Genomic DNA, 16,510 nt, shown 5'->3' on the forward strand with positions numbered 1-16,510 from the left:
ATATTGCACGGAGTGTTCACAGTGATGTAACCTCTGGCCAAAGTCCTCTGTACTAATTCTTAACCCTGGGCTAGCCTGCTTCAAATGTTGATAGGTTCAGCCCAAAGCAGCTTGTATTTCACAAGGGAGGCTAAAATTATCCTGGGGGAAACAGTGGCTCAGCTAACAAAATGGACAAATGCCTGTTTCACAAATTTGGCTACACAGTGGCAAGCCCTTACATTTAAATAGCATTTTAGTTCTACTGTGTGTGTTGAGATATTTACAACCACTCTACAAAGAAATTATTAATGCTTTTCCCACTCTAGACCCCAAGACTCAAAAGTTAAATAATTTGTTTATGATCACACAGCAAGTCGTTGGCACATTCCCCAAACCACATAAGATCCTTTACTCTTTCTACCAAGATTATAAAATGAATTTACCAAACAATCATCTTTTGAATGTATCATGCACTGTGGTGGAGAACATGATGCTGCCCATAAACAAGACTCTATTGCTAGCATTGTAGAGGCTGTGGTCTAATGGAGCAGTTAGGTAAGAAAACAAAGATTTTAATAAGATGGGCACTCTATAAAAAAATTAAGCACAGGGTATATTTAATTCGTAGAGGTGAAAATAAAATGAATACTTCTCCCAGTTTACTAACAGCTACTTGAGTGTGCATTCCATGTTTTTGTATTTTGACAAATGGGCTTGAGTTAAAGCGGCGCGACACTGTAATAAATGTATTGCTTATTATTAAGAGACATAAAAATCTGTAGAAAATCCTCTGAACTTCATGGGCTGTCTCACAGCTTCGAGTTCCAACTTTCTACATATTCTTTTTAAAATTCAAAATGGTTATATTCATTTTTGAATAATGTAGAACTTAATTTTTTGCAGTTAATTCTGGTTGCCATGGAACTAGGCTTGACAGCATTGTACAATTAACAGAATGTCCATGGAAAGATAGGACTTAATTCCAAGAAATGCCCAAACTTCAGAATTACCCAGTTTAGTCAACTCTTAAACTGGAATCTTGGTTGGGGTAAGGGTGGTAATCATTGCCATCGTGCTTTGACAGGAGGAAGCAGTGGAGTTCCACGGACCTCTGAATCAAAAGATAAATTATTCCTCCTGCTGTGGTCTTCTGTTGCTTAAGTAACTTATTTCTTCTTTTTGAAATATGTGTTTGAACAAGTGAGAAAGTGTACCTGTCAAAAGATTAACCAGCTGAGAACTATTGTCAGCATTAATTTTCCTTTAATAAATGACTCTCTGAAGCTATTTAGCAGTCTGTAATCTAGATACAAAGCTACTGACCTATGATGGATAGCGCTGGATTTGTTTGTAAGCTTTGGCTTAAATTGTTTATTTAATATCTCTAGGTCAGAGCAACAGGAGTAGGGGAAAGTGTGATATGGTTTGAATAAAAATGGCTTAAGAAATTAAGCAGAATAATTGTGAAACGTCAGTGGATCTTGATTAAGTAAATTGGAAACTAACAAAGTGACAGTCACTTTACTGTCAACATTATTGAAATGCCCCATGATGTAGACCAACTAATTGAAGACTTTTTTTTTTGCAATTGAGTTTTTGTGCATAATCTGTTACAAAGTGTATGTGAAGACATTGGGAAATAATGTCACTAAACCATTTGTGAGCTGCAGGCTCTCTTCCAAGGCAGCTTAGTAACTCACTGCAGACTGCTCTGCTTTTAACAATTTGTTAAAAACAGCACAAGCCATAAAACAAAAAGTTGCTTTATTTGGCAATAGCAAAATCTTCATAATTTGAATAAAATATGGAGTTTTCTACTTGAGGTTTTTTTTTTTTAAGTGTTAAACTAAACTATGTTTCATTGAATAAATGAAATTCAGAACAGTCCATTACTTGTAGCTGTCATTATTATCATGGCCAGGTGTGACACCTTCTTTATCCTAGCTGTGTGGTATAGAATTTGTAAAGACAAAAATTGAACAAGCTTAGCTCTGTCACATGCTCATACTTTATTGTGTTTGAACAACAACAACAACAACAACAAAAATCCCTTGAAAATTATGAATTAAGATTTCTTCCTATACTAAACAGTAATCAGAGACAAGCGAACCCTTCTCCCTTTAGGCCATGTTTTCTCTTCTGAGTGAGAAGTTGTTTCTTGAATCACTTCTATCAATAAGCAGGCATAAAGCCTTTGTTAAAAGACATTGAGGACTGCCTGTCTTTGTGTATAAGTTATATATATATATAATATGCATTTTCCCCTCAACATTTTGAATATTCCTCATATTGTGCCGTGATTGTGCCAAAATGTTTAAGATGAATTGAGAATAAGACTGTTGTTAAGCCCATGATTCCTTTTGGGTTTCTGATTAACTTACATAGTGTATGGACTGAAATATTCTTACTGTTCAAGCTTATTTGTTCTTCCTGCTCATATCAATAAGAATGAGTTGCCCATATATTGTATAAAAAGGAAAAAAATTTCAACTAATACTGAAGTTGTAAGTGCATATGAGAATAATCAGTCTACAGAAATTTTATTCCCTTTAAAAAAGGATCTAAACATCTCAAAAGCTTATTTGTTCATGAGACAGTGAGCCAGGTCTCTTTCCTTCTAGATCTCATCTGCAGGTAATAGTCACTGAGTCAGCAAATGAGCCAGATCTCCAACCCAAATTTTTTTTTTAAAGATTTATTTTTATTATTTTTTCATTGGAAAGGCGGATATACAGAGAGGAGAGACAGAGAGGAAGATCTTCCGTCCGATGATTCACTCCCCAAGTGAGCGCAACGGCCGATGCTATGCCGATCCGAAGCCAGGAGCCTCTTCCGGGTCTCCCACACGGGTGCAGGGTCCCAAAGCTTTGGGCCATCCTCGACTGCTTTCCCAGGCCACAGGCAGGGAGCTGGAAGGGAAGCGGGGCTGCCGGGATTAGAACCGGCGCCCATATGGGATCCCGGGCGTGCTAGGTGAGGACCTTAACCACTTGCACCACTGCGCCGGGCCCTCCAACCCAAATTTAAACAGCAGACCCTGTGCCTACTCCTAGGACTGTCAGGGCCCAGCTTAACTTTTTTCAGTATTTTCTAAGGAAATATTAAATATTTTAAGTATTTTGCATTAAGCAAATCTGCCAAATATATTAAGTATTTTGCAAAGGAATATTAAAATTCACATTTCAAATGTTTCTTTATACAAAGGTACATCAAATAGTTTGTGGAAAGTGAAACTGAAATATGTTTATTTGGGGAAAATTTTTTTTTGAAGTCCATGCATTTTTTTTAATCATAAAATTTTTAAAAATTTAGAACTTTCAGATTGTTTAAAGGCAGATTTACAGAGAGAGAAGGAGAAACAGATCTTCCATCCTCTGGTTCACTCCCCAAATGTGCACAATGGCCAGAACAGCCAGAGCTGGGCTGGGCCAAAGCCAGGAGCCTGCGTCTGCTGGGCCCCAAGGACTTGAGCTATTGGGCTGGAGTGATAGCCTAGTGGCTAAAGTCCTCACCTTGCATGCACCAGGATCCCATGTGGACACTAGTTCATGACCCTGCTGCTCCACTTCCCTTCCAGTTCCCTGCCTATGGCTTGGGAAAGCAGCTGAGGATGATCCAAAGCCTTGGAGCCCTGCACCCCCATGGAGACCCAGAAGAAGCTCCTGGCTCCAGATCAGCTTAGCTCCAGCCGTTGCTGCTACTTAGGGAGTGAACCAGTGGAAGGAAAATCTTTCTCCCTGTAGCTCCTCCTCTCTGCATATTATTCTCTGTATATTATTCCAATAAAGATATAAAAACAAATCTTAAAAAAAAAACTTAGGCTATCTTCTTCTGCTTTCCCAGGTACACTATCAGGGAGCTGGATTAGAAGTATAACAGCTGGGAGGTATAACTTACAATGCCATGGTGCTGGCCCCTTCCGTGAACTTTTTGAAAACCTCTCATAAAAAGGCATAACTGTACCAAAATTTTTAAAATGAGTTGCGAAGAAGTGTGACAAAGTTAGTGTGGCTGTTTTGGTTTGTGATTTACAAACCATGCATGATTATTGAAATATTCCTAGAAAGGTATATATAGGATCTCATATAGATTCTGGATCAAGACGTTTTCATTTGGTTTGAGGATTTTCTGTGATTTTAATATCTACTTAAATGTCTTAAGAAATTCATTGTTTTTCTTCTCTCTTTAACCCCAATGGTTCAGGTGTAGGAGCTGCTCGGTCTGGAAACCTCACATTTATGGTAGGAGGAGTCGAAGATGAATTTGCTGCTGCTAAAGAATTGCTGGGGTGCATGGGCTCCAATGTGGTGTACTGTGGAGCTGTTGGGACCGGGCAGGTAACATTTCCACATTCATGGCTTGGATTCAGTAACCTTGACTAATGCTCTCTTCTCTTTGCAGGCCACATTCATAGTCCTCATTTAGTTCAATCTATGGATTCTGTATTTGCTTAGAGTTTCCTAAATTAACTGGGGATAAGTTACTTTTTTGTATCAGTCATGGTTGGCAGATTTACTTAATTAAAGAAGACATCAGAAGTTACATAATCAAATCTTGAGATGTCTTCCCAGTGCCTACCAAAATCGTCCTTAAAACTGCTTCTGTCTGAAAAGCTCATGTTGTCTGAGCTGCTAGTATCCTTCAGGTAGTTTTTCTTCTATTTGTAGTACAATCAGGAATAATAGGCTGTGTCTTTTAGTCTTTTTCTTGAAATCAAATGATTTTTATTTAGGAATATTAGTACTGTTCTCTGAAGTCAAGCTAGTTGTTCCTGTGACTCCCAACACATACTCACTGATCATTCTCCCTGTTAATGCTTTTATCCTAATTTAGCTCACTCAAGATATTGATATTATCTTGGATAGATTTATTGTTCCAGTACCTGTCCAGTTCATCTCCAGGCTCTGTTGATGTTTGCCTCAGTGTCTCTCGCAATTTGCCATCTTGAGCTTCCATACATTACCTGATATGATCTTTTATCATCTCCCACCAGGTTTGCTGTTTAAAGGATCCATTGGGTCTGTGGATGCCAAAGCTACCACTTCCCCAGCACCATAAGCAAAGTGAACTCCCCCAGAATGCTTATATCATAACAGTACTTTCCTTTCTGAACTTTGAAACCTATAGAAACCCATCCCCACCACCCTATCTGCCATAGCTCACAAATAGCTACCAAGTTTCTCATCATCTTCTTTTAAAATTATTTTATTTTTATTAGAAAGTCAGATTTACAGAGAGGAGGAGCTACAGGGAGAAAGATTTTCCTTCCACTGGTTCACTCCCTAAGTAGCAGCAACGGCTGGAGCTAAGCTGATCTGGAGCCAGGAGCTTCTTCTGGGTCTCCATGGGGGTGCAGGGCTCCAAGGCTTTGGATCATCCTCAGCTGCTTTCCCAAGCCATAGGCAGGGAACTGGAAGGGAAGTGGAGCAGCAGGGTCATGAACTAGTGTCCACATGGGATCCTGGTGCATGCAAGGTGAGGACTTTAGCCACTAGGCTACAGTCCTGGTCCCGTTTCTCACCATTCTTAAGACATGCATTTGAGTCAGTTTTCTTACTGTTGCCAGGGACATATTGGGCTTTTAAATCTTTAATCCCTCTTACCACACTGACCTTTTTCCTGGTCTCCTTTCCCTCTCTGCCTTGTGAATCCTGCTTTGGCCTTTGGAGGTGTGTTTCAGGTTCCACTCCTGCCTTCTGTGCTCTTGTTGCTCTTAGCTGCTGCTGTTAAAGGCTGTGCTTCGATTTTGCCACTTGCTTCATTTGCTTTTCACGTAGTTTATTCCTTCCAATCAGACTATTTTCTGATTAGATATGGTCTTAGTCTTTAAAGAGTAGTTGTGTCACACAGATCGGTATTTTTAGTATACCTGGTCCACAGTAGGAAGTAAGGCATTACTGTGGGTTTAGTACTGAATAAAGGAGACCCTAAGTCTGCCCTGGGATAGAGTGTTAGGCTCAGAGAGCAGCATGATTGTCTACTCAGGAAAATCAACAATTGAAGGCCATTTTTGTTAGAAAGAAACCTGTAGAATGGGAATGAAAGATTTTCTGTGAATTATAAACTGAAAATAAAGCTATTTAACATATACTCAATTTACTTTCAGGCTGCAAAGATCTGCAACAACATGCTGTTAGCTATCGGCATGATTGGCACTGCTGAAGCTATGAATCTTGGAATCAGGTTTGTTAAAACATTTCATATATTGGCAATTTAAAATGTTAAAATGAAAGGTAAACAAATTGGTGCAGGGACATTTTAGAACTTCATTATTGCACTTTGCTTATTGGATGAACAGTAGCACCCTGGAGAACATGGATTCTCTTTGCCATAGTCACTAACACAATTGCACACAATTTGAAATTATATTATCTTTGTTATATAACTCCATTTCTCCTATTATGTTGAAATGCAAGAAACACTTTCTCTGTAACACTTAAACATACTTTGATAGTATCGGAGACAAATCTGTATAAAACACAGTGTTAATGTGCAGTTAATTCAAGGGTCATGCTACCATGTGACTAGTTTTATGTACCTATTTTAAATAGAGTCCCCAAATTTTTCGCTGAAAGTGCTCTCAGTGGTTCACAGGATAAAGTAGATAGCATGCATAAAACTGCAGTTCATATGCACAGCTGTAGCTTGCCTGTGGTTCAGCTGCTTTGTGGTAGGCTCTATCTTTCTGTTAAACTATGATGTCATTTGTACTTTGCTTAAAATGATGTGTTGGTTTTACTACCGGTGCTTATGTTTTAGATTGCTTAAGGTTAACATCTTAATTTTAGCTTTTGGTCTTTTGGGTTTAGGAATGATTATATTATATATGACTAATCATCTGATTATTTTAAAATAGCTTATATTTTATGAATATAATATACGTCTCTTTAGAAAATGCTTAATGAGCAAGATGTTTTAGTCATATTTTCTTCACATTCCCCAATATATCACAAAGCAAACTGATGTTTGGTCTCATAGCTTTTGATAAAAAAGCAGTGAAATGAGCCAAAGTGCCTGAGATATTTTTAAAAACATGGTAATGGATTCACATTTCCTCTTAATTACCATATCAAGATGCTGTTGTTTTATTGAATTGCCCTTGTCTCAGATGTTAAACTATCTTGACCTATTAAGTTGTCATGTTGTAATTGAGATAAAAGAGGAATTTGCTTTGCATCAGCACTAATTGGTTTATCAATATCCTGTACCATTTACATTTTAAAATTGAATGTCTATAAGATGGTAAGCTATATGTGTATGAAGCACTCATAAAGCAGTAGTGTGTAAGGAGCTCTCCAGAGGGTCAGGTGTATTCACTCATCAGAAGATACTGTGGCCAGTGTCAGATGATGGGTCATGTACAATTACAAAACTGGTTACTAGAAACTTGTTTTCATGTCCATTCTCCAATTTTATAGAAGAAAAAAGTGTACAAAATTAGTTGATATTGACAACTGGGTTCATGTACAGATAAATCTTTATAACTTTATTTTTACTCCTCTGCATGTGACTACAAGTGTTGCGAAAGGTGAGTGACCAGGTGAGCCTAGGTTGAACCTACTCAGACCCTCTCTGCCGCCCCAGCCGTCTCCATCAGCGCGTACTATACTCCGCTCCCTCTCCTGAGCAGCCTGTAGCACTGTGTGCCTTTGGTCCCATGAGGCATCTACTGACATTCTGAGAATAATTTCCCGTCAAAACTCTTACTAGATGATCGTTTGCCCTTCTACAATGAGGTTTTGTGCAGGAGAGGTGCTTGTGGAAGTTCTAATCAAAACATCAGCAAATAAATAAAGGCAAGAAAATCAGTTGAATAAAATATACATTATCAAATGAAAATGCTTGGCTCTTACAGTGGCTTATTTTCAAGGAAAAAGGAAAAGTGATAAAATTCCAAATAAAGACGTCAAGGGCAGAGACAAATAACAGTGTTTCTCATTTTTGGTTTTGACTGCATGTGACAAAAATGATAATTAGAATTAGGAAACTTAAATGTTAAACTTTTATGAAGCCACGTACGTACTGATATATATGTGATATGCATAAACTAAAATAAATCTTAACAGTCTGAACATAAGTCAGAAACTCACTAGTTTTATCTAACTGGTAAAATAATTTATCACTTTTAATGGTTCAAATTGTAGTAATAAATTGCTTATTTCTGTAACATTTGGATTTTATCACTTTATCTTGTAGAGGTTCAACATGGTTTGAAAGCCCTAAAATGAGGGCTTCTGGTATTGTCTTTTCTGTGTGGTTTACAGGCATGGTTTAAAATGACAGGATTGTTCTCTAATGGAGTACAGAGAGCAGCCACAATTTATGGGGCTTCGCAAGATGAAGGAGAAAATTGGCATCAGCAAGCATAAATTCCCAAGTAGTAAATTCCGGCCAAATAGTGTGGCATCACAGTGATTCAGCCACATTTACATTCTGTTCACCCTGAAGTGAAATTTTTTAAGAGCATTAATGTCAACATTTACAGATTGAGTTACCTATTCCTATGAAGTGATCAGTTCTGATTAATTTCGTTCTCATAAGACAGTTTATTTTTCCGTTTCCTCCCTTTTTTTTCTCCCTCCTTTAATTAGAAGAAAAGATCTTACAGTTTGACCTTCTTATGAACGTGTAGCTCTTTTACACTGAATTTTTATGCATGTTAGTGAACATTTAGAATGCTGTTAAATAAACAGTAAAAATATTGGTACACAGTATATTTTCAGATTCTTTCCCATTAGCCCTTTCTGCTTTGTAATTTGGCTCTTGCTTGGGACTCAGAGGTCTGGTTTTATGGCCGTGAAATTCCCCTTCTTGCAGTAGAGAGGCTTTGTTGTTTGCATCACATGGAAGTAATGTTGAGAACGTGAATTTCCTGTTGGTTTTTGCTGCTCTGTGCATTGTTGGGTTTTTTTGTGTAAATATTTGTAGTAGGTAGAGTGTGTTATTTTAGTTACCCACCAGACCCCAAGCTCCGGCTCCTCCATGCTGTCCTCTTCCATCCAGAGGCTTGAAACACTTGGACTTGTGATAGTTGGCTGAGATGAATGATCCTCCCACCTCTCCACCCCTGTGTTCCTTCAGTTCCTTGATCATTACCCATAAATACTGCCCTTTGGTTTTGTTTTCTTCTATCTTCATTGTGCCCTATTAAATATACCAAATGGCAAAATGTTATAGTTAACAACCATTTGACTAAATCTCCTACTAAGTGAATAAAATGCCGTTGCATATTGTCTGGTTGACTGTGACGTTCACTGCGTCACATGGTTTAAGTTTGGGGGTTTGCCTAAGTCTGCATCCCAACTTTGCCAGTATAGCTTTTCTCATTTATAAAATGACAAAATAAGAGTGCCTGTCCACTGGGTTGCTGTGAATATGAAATTAGCTAATGCATGTGGGAGATTCTCTGTATGTGGTAGTTATTGGTACTTGTGGTTGTGGAGAGATGATTGGTATTAGAACTAAACTGTACTTTATATTTTCTTCATAGCACTTCCCATTAGCTAGTGTTATGTATGGGTTTGTTTATTGATGACAATCTAAATGTAGGTTTCATGGTGAGTAATGGCTGTGGGTGCTCATGGTTGTGTCTTAAGAACAGCCTTAGTGGACAATAGGCGCTTAATGAAGGTTAGTCTGCCTGAAGGTGAGGAACAGGGAGGGGGTGAGTGAGTTAAAGTGAGGTGGCATTTCTTTTGCCCCCTTATATTTCTTGAAGATTTATTTAGTTAGTTTTAAATGTAGAGTGACAGAGATGGAAAGAGAGAGAAAGAGAGATCTTCTATCTGCTGGGAATACCCACAATCCCAGGGACGAACCAGGCCAAAGCCAGGAGCCAGGATCTGCAGCCACGTCACTGTGCTGTGATGCCTGACTCTGAGTGTGTCTTAATGCACCCCTTTCTGCTGGGTAGCCATAGCCTCTCTTTGCTGCTTTATTTTGTGGTCTTGGCTCCATGCAGAGCACTTGTACATGCAGATCTAAGCAAGCATTGGTAAGTGAATGATTGATTAAAATTGACTTGATCTTAGATAGTTCATTTTCATATATGTTCCTGTGATACAAACAACCCAGTTTGGTAACCTAATTTGTTCTGTTATTAGGTAAAAAGAAGGCATATAGATACTTGGAGATTATAAAGGCAAAAAAGTTTTTGGTCCTGAATACCTTGGTTATAGTTACAAAGGCAAACATTCGGGTTGTCTTCAGGCTTTTAAAAATGGTTTATGCCTCTTGTTTACTCCCAAAAGTTGATTTAAAATTCTTGTGTTTTGGAGATGAGTAGATTTGACACAGTGATGTTTATTTGAGTTGCATTATATATGCGGTCAGAGCAATGAATTCATTCTGTTTATATCAGAGAACATTCCAGCAATTGTAAAGTCGCATGCATGCATGCTCACACTCTCGAACCACATCCAATGGCAAGTTATTATGGGGACTGACAGATTGTCATCCTTTTGATGGCTTGAGCTGCATATCTCCTGAACAGCCATGGGGCTCTTATGCAGGAAGTATCATATGCTCCCAGCCAATTTACAGGGAACAGCAATAACATTTTATCATGCTTGAGAGCCCAGTAGCTGCTTCCTATTAAACTTGCCCTTTCAGATACCTGTCTTGGATTAATTTGTTGATTTCAAATGGAAACTCAGTCTTCTCCAGTGAAGCATGACGTTCTAGGATAGACTCTGAATGACAATTACTGTGTATTCTAGCTGGTTTCAGACTGTTACAAGCCTTGGGCATGGTAGAAGACAGAGGACTTCAGTAACTGATTTTAATATCATGTCTAATTTTAACTGTCAGTTATGTATGTGCCAGAGAGAATCCTCAGGAAGATGAAATGCAAAGCACTTCTAACTTGCTCTTTTTAATGATACACTTTGCTGCAGAGGAGGGGTGCACAGAGGAAAGTAGGGAGGGAAAAGCCGTCTTGGTGAGGGGTTCTGCCCCTGCGAAAGCCATGGCGCCAACATGAGTAGGAGCAGGAACGGCTGCCACCTAATTTTTGTGTGTACCCCTCAGGATGCTTCTGAATCATAATGTATTCACTAAAAAGGGTTGCCCTAAGTCAGCACCAATATATTTCCTGGTAAATTTAAGAAAGATATAGGCTGTTACAAAGTTAGAAAAATAAGTTTTACTCACCACCTGGGGAGTATTGCAGGCAGAATGGGGAAGGTTCTTGGGAAGTACGGCAGAGGGTGACCTGGGGGATTCCAAATCTGGGACAGCTCTGCCACCTTGAGCCCTAAGTTAGGACTAGTTAGGAAGTCCCTCCGCTGAGTTTCAAGTGGAGGGCAGAGTGGTATTTTGGAGCCTTTGAAATGTTCCCTCCTCATGAGAGCACGTTAGACACAAGCGATCTTGACCATTTGTACTGAGAAGATGTACTTGTGATTGCAGCGAGTAAACTACGTAATTTCAGCTATGCCCTACACACGCTGACTGTCCTTGAGTTGTGTGCCACATGTACAGCTAGCCTGATTTTAGCTGCAAGGTAAAAAGAAAGCACCAGTAGCCCACTACACAGGCAACAAACTTGGCTCTTTAGAAAAGAATGATTGAAAAGCTTGTGTTTCTGTCTGGCCCTCTCCAGCTGACAGGATATATGACAGGTGATTTAAAGGGACTCTCCCATATCTCTTAATCCTTGGGAAAACCTAGTCTTTAGAATATGAGCCTAGTCCGTAGATCCAGCTGCTGTACTAGAATGTTTTCAGTGGCGTGATACTCAGATTTTGAAATGAACAAGTATCTTAAACACAGAGTGAACAAGAACTCAAGTTGTCCCAATGCAGTTCATTTTATACTTATCTAAGATTGTCTTACAATCTCTCTTTTATTTTTCCAGAAGAAATTGGTCTTAAGGAAGGCAGAAAGCTTTTATGACAGTTATTTTATAATGGCCATTTGCATGAAAGAAACCAACAAATTGCTGGGATAGTTTCATGTGAAATTCAGTGCAGTGAAACAAAATTGGGCTTCCCAAACTGCATGACGATCCTCAAACTCAAAGTGCTAGAACATTGTGCTGCTGTTTTTCCTAGGGTCCATATTGAACAGGCGCTTGGGCTGTCAGCCCAGCAATGGAACAAATGATGTTTCCGCTTGGGCAAGCCTTGTTTTATCAGGATCAATGAGCTTATCAGCAGCTGACCCAGAACCATAATGCGTGTCTCTAAGTAGATAGCATATGTCACAGTTCTGGGCAGGCTCGCCTCATAAGCAGGATTCTCTAATGACGATTTCATAAATAAAGGAAAGTCGGCAACAAGAAGTAGCTTCTAACAGTAGCTTCTCTGAACTCTGTTTTGCCACTCAAGGCTCCTCTGTTGCATTTATTCTCAATAAAAACCAACAGAATAAGCACCCACATAAATGCACCCAGATGAATTCTCATGATGTATCGTTTGTCTTTCAACATTTCTTTCTGAAATATATCATTTGTAATTAAAATTGTGCAATTTAGATGATTATATTGGTTTAAGGTTCTTATGTGACACATAAAATGTCATAATGTCCAAAAGAAAAGAAACCTCTGAGTGTGATAAAGCATTTATATGCAGCTTTGTATTATTTCTTCTTAGTGGTAGGGTTGTGTAGAAGACTTCCCCTGAATGCAAAATGGACTAGCTCAGGAATGATCTAGTAATGCCTAGACTGTAATCAGTACTTTTTAATACCTTACAATTCAAAATTGAATTCTTCACTCATATCAGTCTGTTTTGGTTTCAGAAAACATGTAATAAATGGAGGAAGAAAATGGAACACCCTCATGCGTGGATCCATCATACTTAACTTGTACATTTTGACCTTTAACTCTTCTTTGTTTTTGACCTTTGACAGGTTAGGGCTTGACCCAAAACTATTGGCTAAAATCTTAAATATGAGCTCAGGACGGTGTTGGTCAAGTGACACTTATAATCCTGTCCCCGGGGTGATGGATGGCGTTCCCTCTGCTAATAACTATCAGGGTGGATTTGGAACATCGCTCATGGCTAAGGTACGGTAAGCACAGACTCACCAGGAGAGAGGGAGAGCATGTGTATTGGTGTTACCTCTCTCTGGCTCTGTCCTACAAACCAAAACCAGTAAAGTGATCGAGTTTTTCATTCCTTACCCTTGCTCGTTCTTACTCCTGATCTGGATAGGAAGGACAGGCAAAGAATTTTCTTTCATGCTCAGGTTTGTTTATGATGTGAGCTGCTAAAGTGTTGTTCTTCACCATAAATTTATCTCAAATTAGCAACTTAGAATGAGAGCAGTAAGGATTTTCTAATTATTCCTAATGTATCAGTGCTTCACGTCCACCTCCCTAAAGAAGAGAAGCTTGTTCTTGTGATGTGAGATTTCTTGGTACAGCTTCCTGCTTCAAGAATCTGTGTAGATTTATGTGTAAGTTAATTGTCGCTTGGAAAGCAAGTTGTTGGCCTTCATTTGAGGTCAGCTTTCCTGGGATCTCCACTGTGGAGAATCCTCCTTCAGCCAGCAGCCATCATCACACGTCTGTGTGGCGCACTCTTCTCACCAGCTGACGTTTTTTTTCCAATTATGAAAGTAAAAGTACACCTGAGGATACTCGCAAAAGTTCACATAAAAAATGAAATTAAAGGTTGATTTTTTTTTTTTTGGCACCAAAGGTTCTTACAATCTCTGCCTATTTTTTGTGTAACACACGGTTTCATTGCCTTTTTGAAGACTCTCTCTGCCCCTGAAGCTGTGCTGGCCCTGCGCTCCCTTCCCTTCCTCCTGGTGAGGTTCCTCTGCTCTTCCTGAGTGGGTCCACTTCCTCCCCCACCAGCAGTCTGGGGCTGTGGACGTCACTGCTGCTCTCCTTGCCTTTCATCCTAATGCTCTCCAGTTTGCTTTCCCCACTTTAGCAATCATAGGTTTTCTAGTGGGTAAAATCCTGCTTCAGTCTCTTCTAGTAAGTTCAGTAGTCTCCAACTCCTTGTAGGCTACGTACTTTATCTTACAAGACTGTTGCATGCCTCACCTGAGTCATGTTGGCTTTCCTGCTTCCCTGTCTGCTTCAGCCATGCTGAACTCATCGTTGCCTTTGCTTTTCTCTCACTTGCAAGTCTTCACAATTGCTCCTTCACATCCTTCCTTGGCCATGACCCTCGTGTGTTTGCCTAACACCTGCCATCCTTTCACACCTGTGCTCATCTGCCTCTTCTCTGGAGGGCGTTGCCTGTATCCCAGACTCTGCCTCCCTGGCTCCCATGGGAATGTGTCTGTAAAATTGAGTAAATGCTTATCTCGTCTTTCTGCCTCAATGGCTGAGTTTGACTGGGCTGCAGCTGTCTTGCTCCTCATTGTCTCCTAGCCTCTGGTGTATCTCCGACACACTTTATTCAATGGATATAGTCATATTTGAAACTGTTTCCTCATTTGCCATTTTGTTTCTCATCATGTTTCATTTAAGAAAGTATTTTTAATTTTGTGTCAGTCTTAAATTTTCCACAGATCTGAAAACATTGCCACCTGTATTCCCACCTGTGTAGTAACTCTTGTGGAGGGTGGGGCTGGAGGGGGCACTCAGAAGTCAGGGTTTGTCCAGAGCAGTTTCTCTGGCATGTGAACACAACAGAAATAAATATTAGAGCATTACCACAGTGCTTGTGAGTGTATTTTTTTTCAGACTTCATTTTTCACTTCTTAGAAACCTAAGTGTTGGGGACCCTAGTTCCCAAGTGAATCTTTCCTTGCAGTCTCAATGTATCCCTCCCACCTTTGTTTGACTTAGGACCTGGGATTGGCACAAGACTCTGCCACCAGCACCAAGAGCCCAATCTTTCTGGGCAGTCTGGCCCATCAGATCTACAGGCTGATGTGTGCAAAGGGCTACTCAAACAAAGACTTCTCAGCGGTGTTCCAGTTTCTACGGGAAGAGGAGACATTCTGAGGATGCCCCCAGCTGTGGACACTGTTGGCAACCAAACTCGACCCTGGAGCCTGCTCCCTAGCTCATCCCACAAGTTACATGGGTTTAATCAAAGGTCACCTGTCTGCTTTTGATTGTCTAGGTCAAAGAAACCTCTAGGATTTTTCAGCCATTTTTAACTACTTAGTCTTTTTGTCTGTTTAGCAAACATGTATTATCTTAAATCTTTTTCTTGGGCCAGCGCTGACGGCCTCTGCTAGCTAACTGAATTGACCTTTTCCAAATCTGATCCCTGAGCATCTTTGATGACACCGTTGAATACTTTGATCTGGATATTTTACTCCACTTTGCGAGTGAGACCAAATGTTGTGTCAACAGAATGAAACCCACGTTAAAGGAAAGAACAGAAATGGGTGTGAAGAAAGAAGTTAGAAAATGGAAGCATAGCAGATGACTACCTATGTCTCCGCCAAGACGTCTATCCCGTTATCAGGTGGTGGTGGTCTTGCATTGACTTTCCAGGGAGTTGATAAAGCAAGAGAATCTGTTGCTGCATGGTTTATAATTTGAACTCAGTTAAAATATACTTTGCGTGTCCTCCTGTTACAATTCTGAGTACCCAGCAGATGTTTCACTTGCTTATACGTTTTTTCCTATATATTTTTGAACTTGAAAACACTGACATCTTTAGAGGTGTTCCAGAGCCAAGGATGATACTTGTTTTAGATAATTATAACATTATTCTAAATATAATCATATTATTTTGAATTCAAATAAATTTCTATACTGATCATTTTGTGGGGGTAGTTTTTGTTTTCTTTCTAGTCATTTGTTGAACAGACAAGTGATATGACAAGTGATGTTACCAGTGGGAAAGAAGGGAGGCCAATGGGATAAGAGGTCAGTGTGGCCCTTTGGCAACCCAGCACCCTGCTGACCCCACCCTTAGTCCCTGAATTCTTAATGTGTCTGTTTGGATCTCTTACTGAAGGAATGCAGCCTGCAGTAAGCATAACATGCTCCAAAGTCACCACTTTCCCCACCTCAACCCTACAAACACAGATGAACCTAGCACTGGCAAAGGTACTGCTGCTGCCACCATCATTTTCCTGGTGATGGATGAGGCAGACAAAATTTCTGTCCTCTAGAACATCCATTCTGATGGCTTCTGATGTGATGTGTATGTGTTGAAAGGAGGATGTGACTGACAGTCAAGGAAAAAATACATTGTGCATATGCAGGTAACAGTGACTGAAAGGAAAAATCAAGTGGGGTAAAGGGGTGAGCAGGTGTTAGATGAGATTCTGTTTGAGAAGGTGGCATTTCAGCAGAGACAAGAAAGAAGGGAACAAGCCCTGCAGTTGCCTGAGGAGGGAACATTCCAGGCATGGGAACAGGGAGCACAGGGGCCCTGGGCTAGGATAGTGTTGAAGATGGTGGGAAGCAGCTAGGCTGTGACTGAAGCTTAGGGAAGTCAAGTCAAGTAGAGCCTTGTAAGCTGTGTTAGGACATTGGTTTTTACTCTGAACAAAATGGAAGGGGGTGCATTTAGTTTAGCTGTTAGGACGGGGCTACATCACATGGGAGTTCCAGCTTCCCATCCCAGCACAGATGTAGACCCTGAAGTCATTAGTT

General features: G+C 39.9%; 1 protein-coding gene across 1 annotated transcript in view; it reads left to right on the forward strand.

The window, feature by feature from the left end:
• Positions 1 to 15,665, forward strand: part of HIBADH (3-hydroxyisobutyrate dehydrogenase) — a 102,113-nt gene extending 86,448 nt beyond the window's left edge. The window contains exons 5-8 of the mRNA XM_040965049.1: positions 4,186 to 4,319; positions 6,089 to 6,165; positions 12,835 to 12,991; positions 14,738 to 15,665. Coding sequence (XP_040820983.1) covers positions 4,186 to 4,319; positions 6,089 to 6,165; positions 12,835 to 12,991; positions 14,738 to 14,896 — 527 coding nt within the window. The 3' untranslated portion in view covers positions 14,897 to 15,665. The remainder of the gene's footprint in view (positions 1 to 4,185; positions 4,320 to 6,088; positions 6,166 to 12,834; positions 12,992 to 14,737) is intronic.
• The last annotated feature ends 845 nt before the right edge of the window (positions 15,666 to 16,510 follow it).

This window comes from Ochotona curzoniae, unplaced genomic scaffold (genome assembly GCF_017591425.1).
Source record: "Ochotona curzoniae isolate NIBS_2020 unplaced genomic scaffold, NIBS_Ocur_1.0 scaffold_3835, whole genome shotgun sequence".
In the NCBI taxonomy this organism is placed as follows: Eukaryota; Metazoa; Chordata; class Mammalia; order Lagomorpha; family Ochotonidae; genus Ochotona; species Ochotona curzoniae.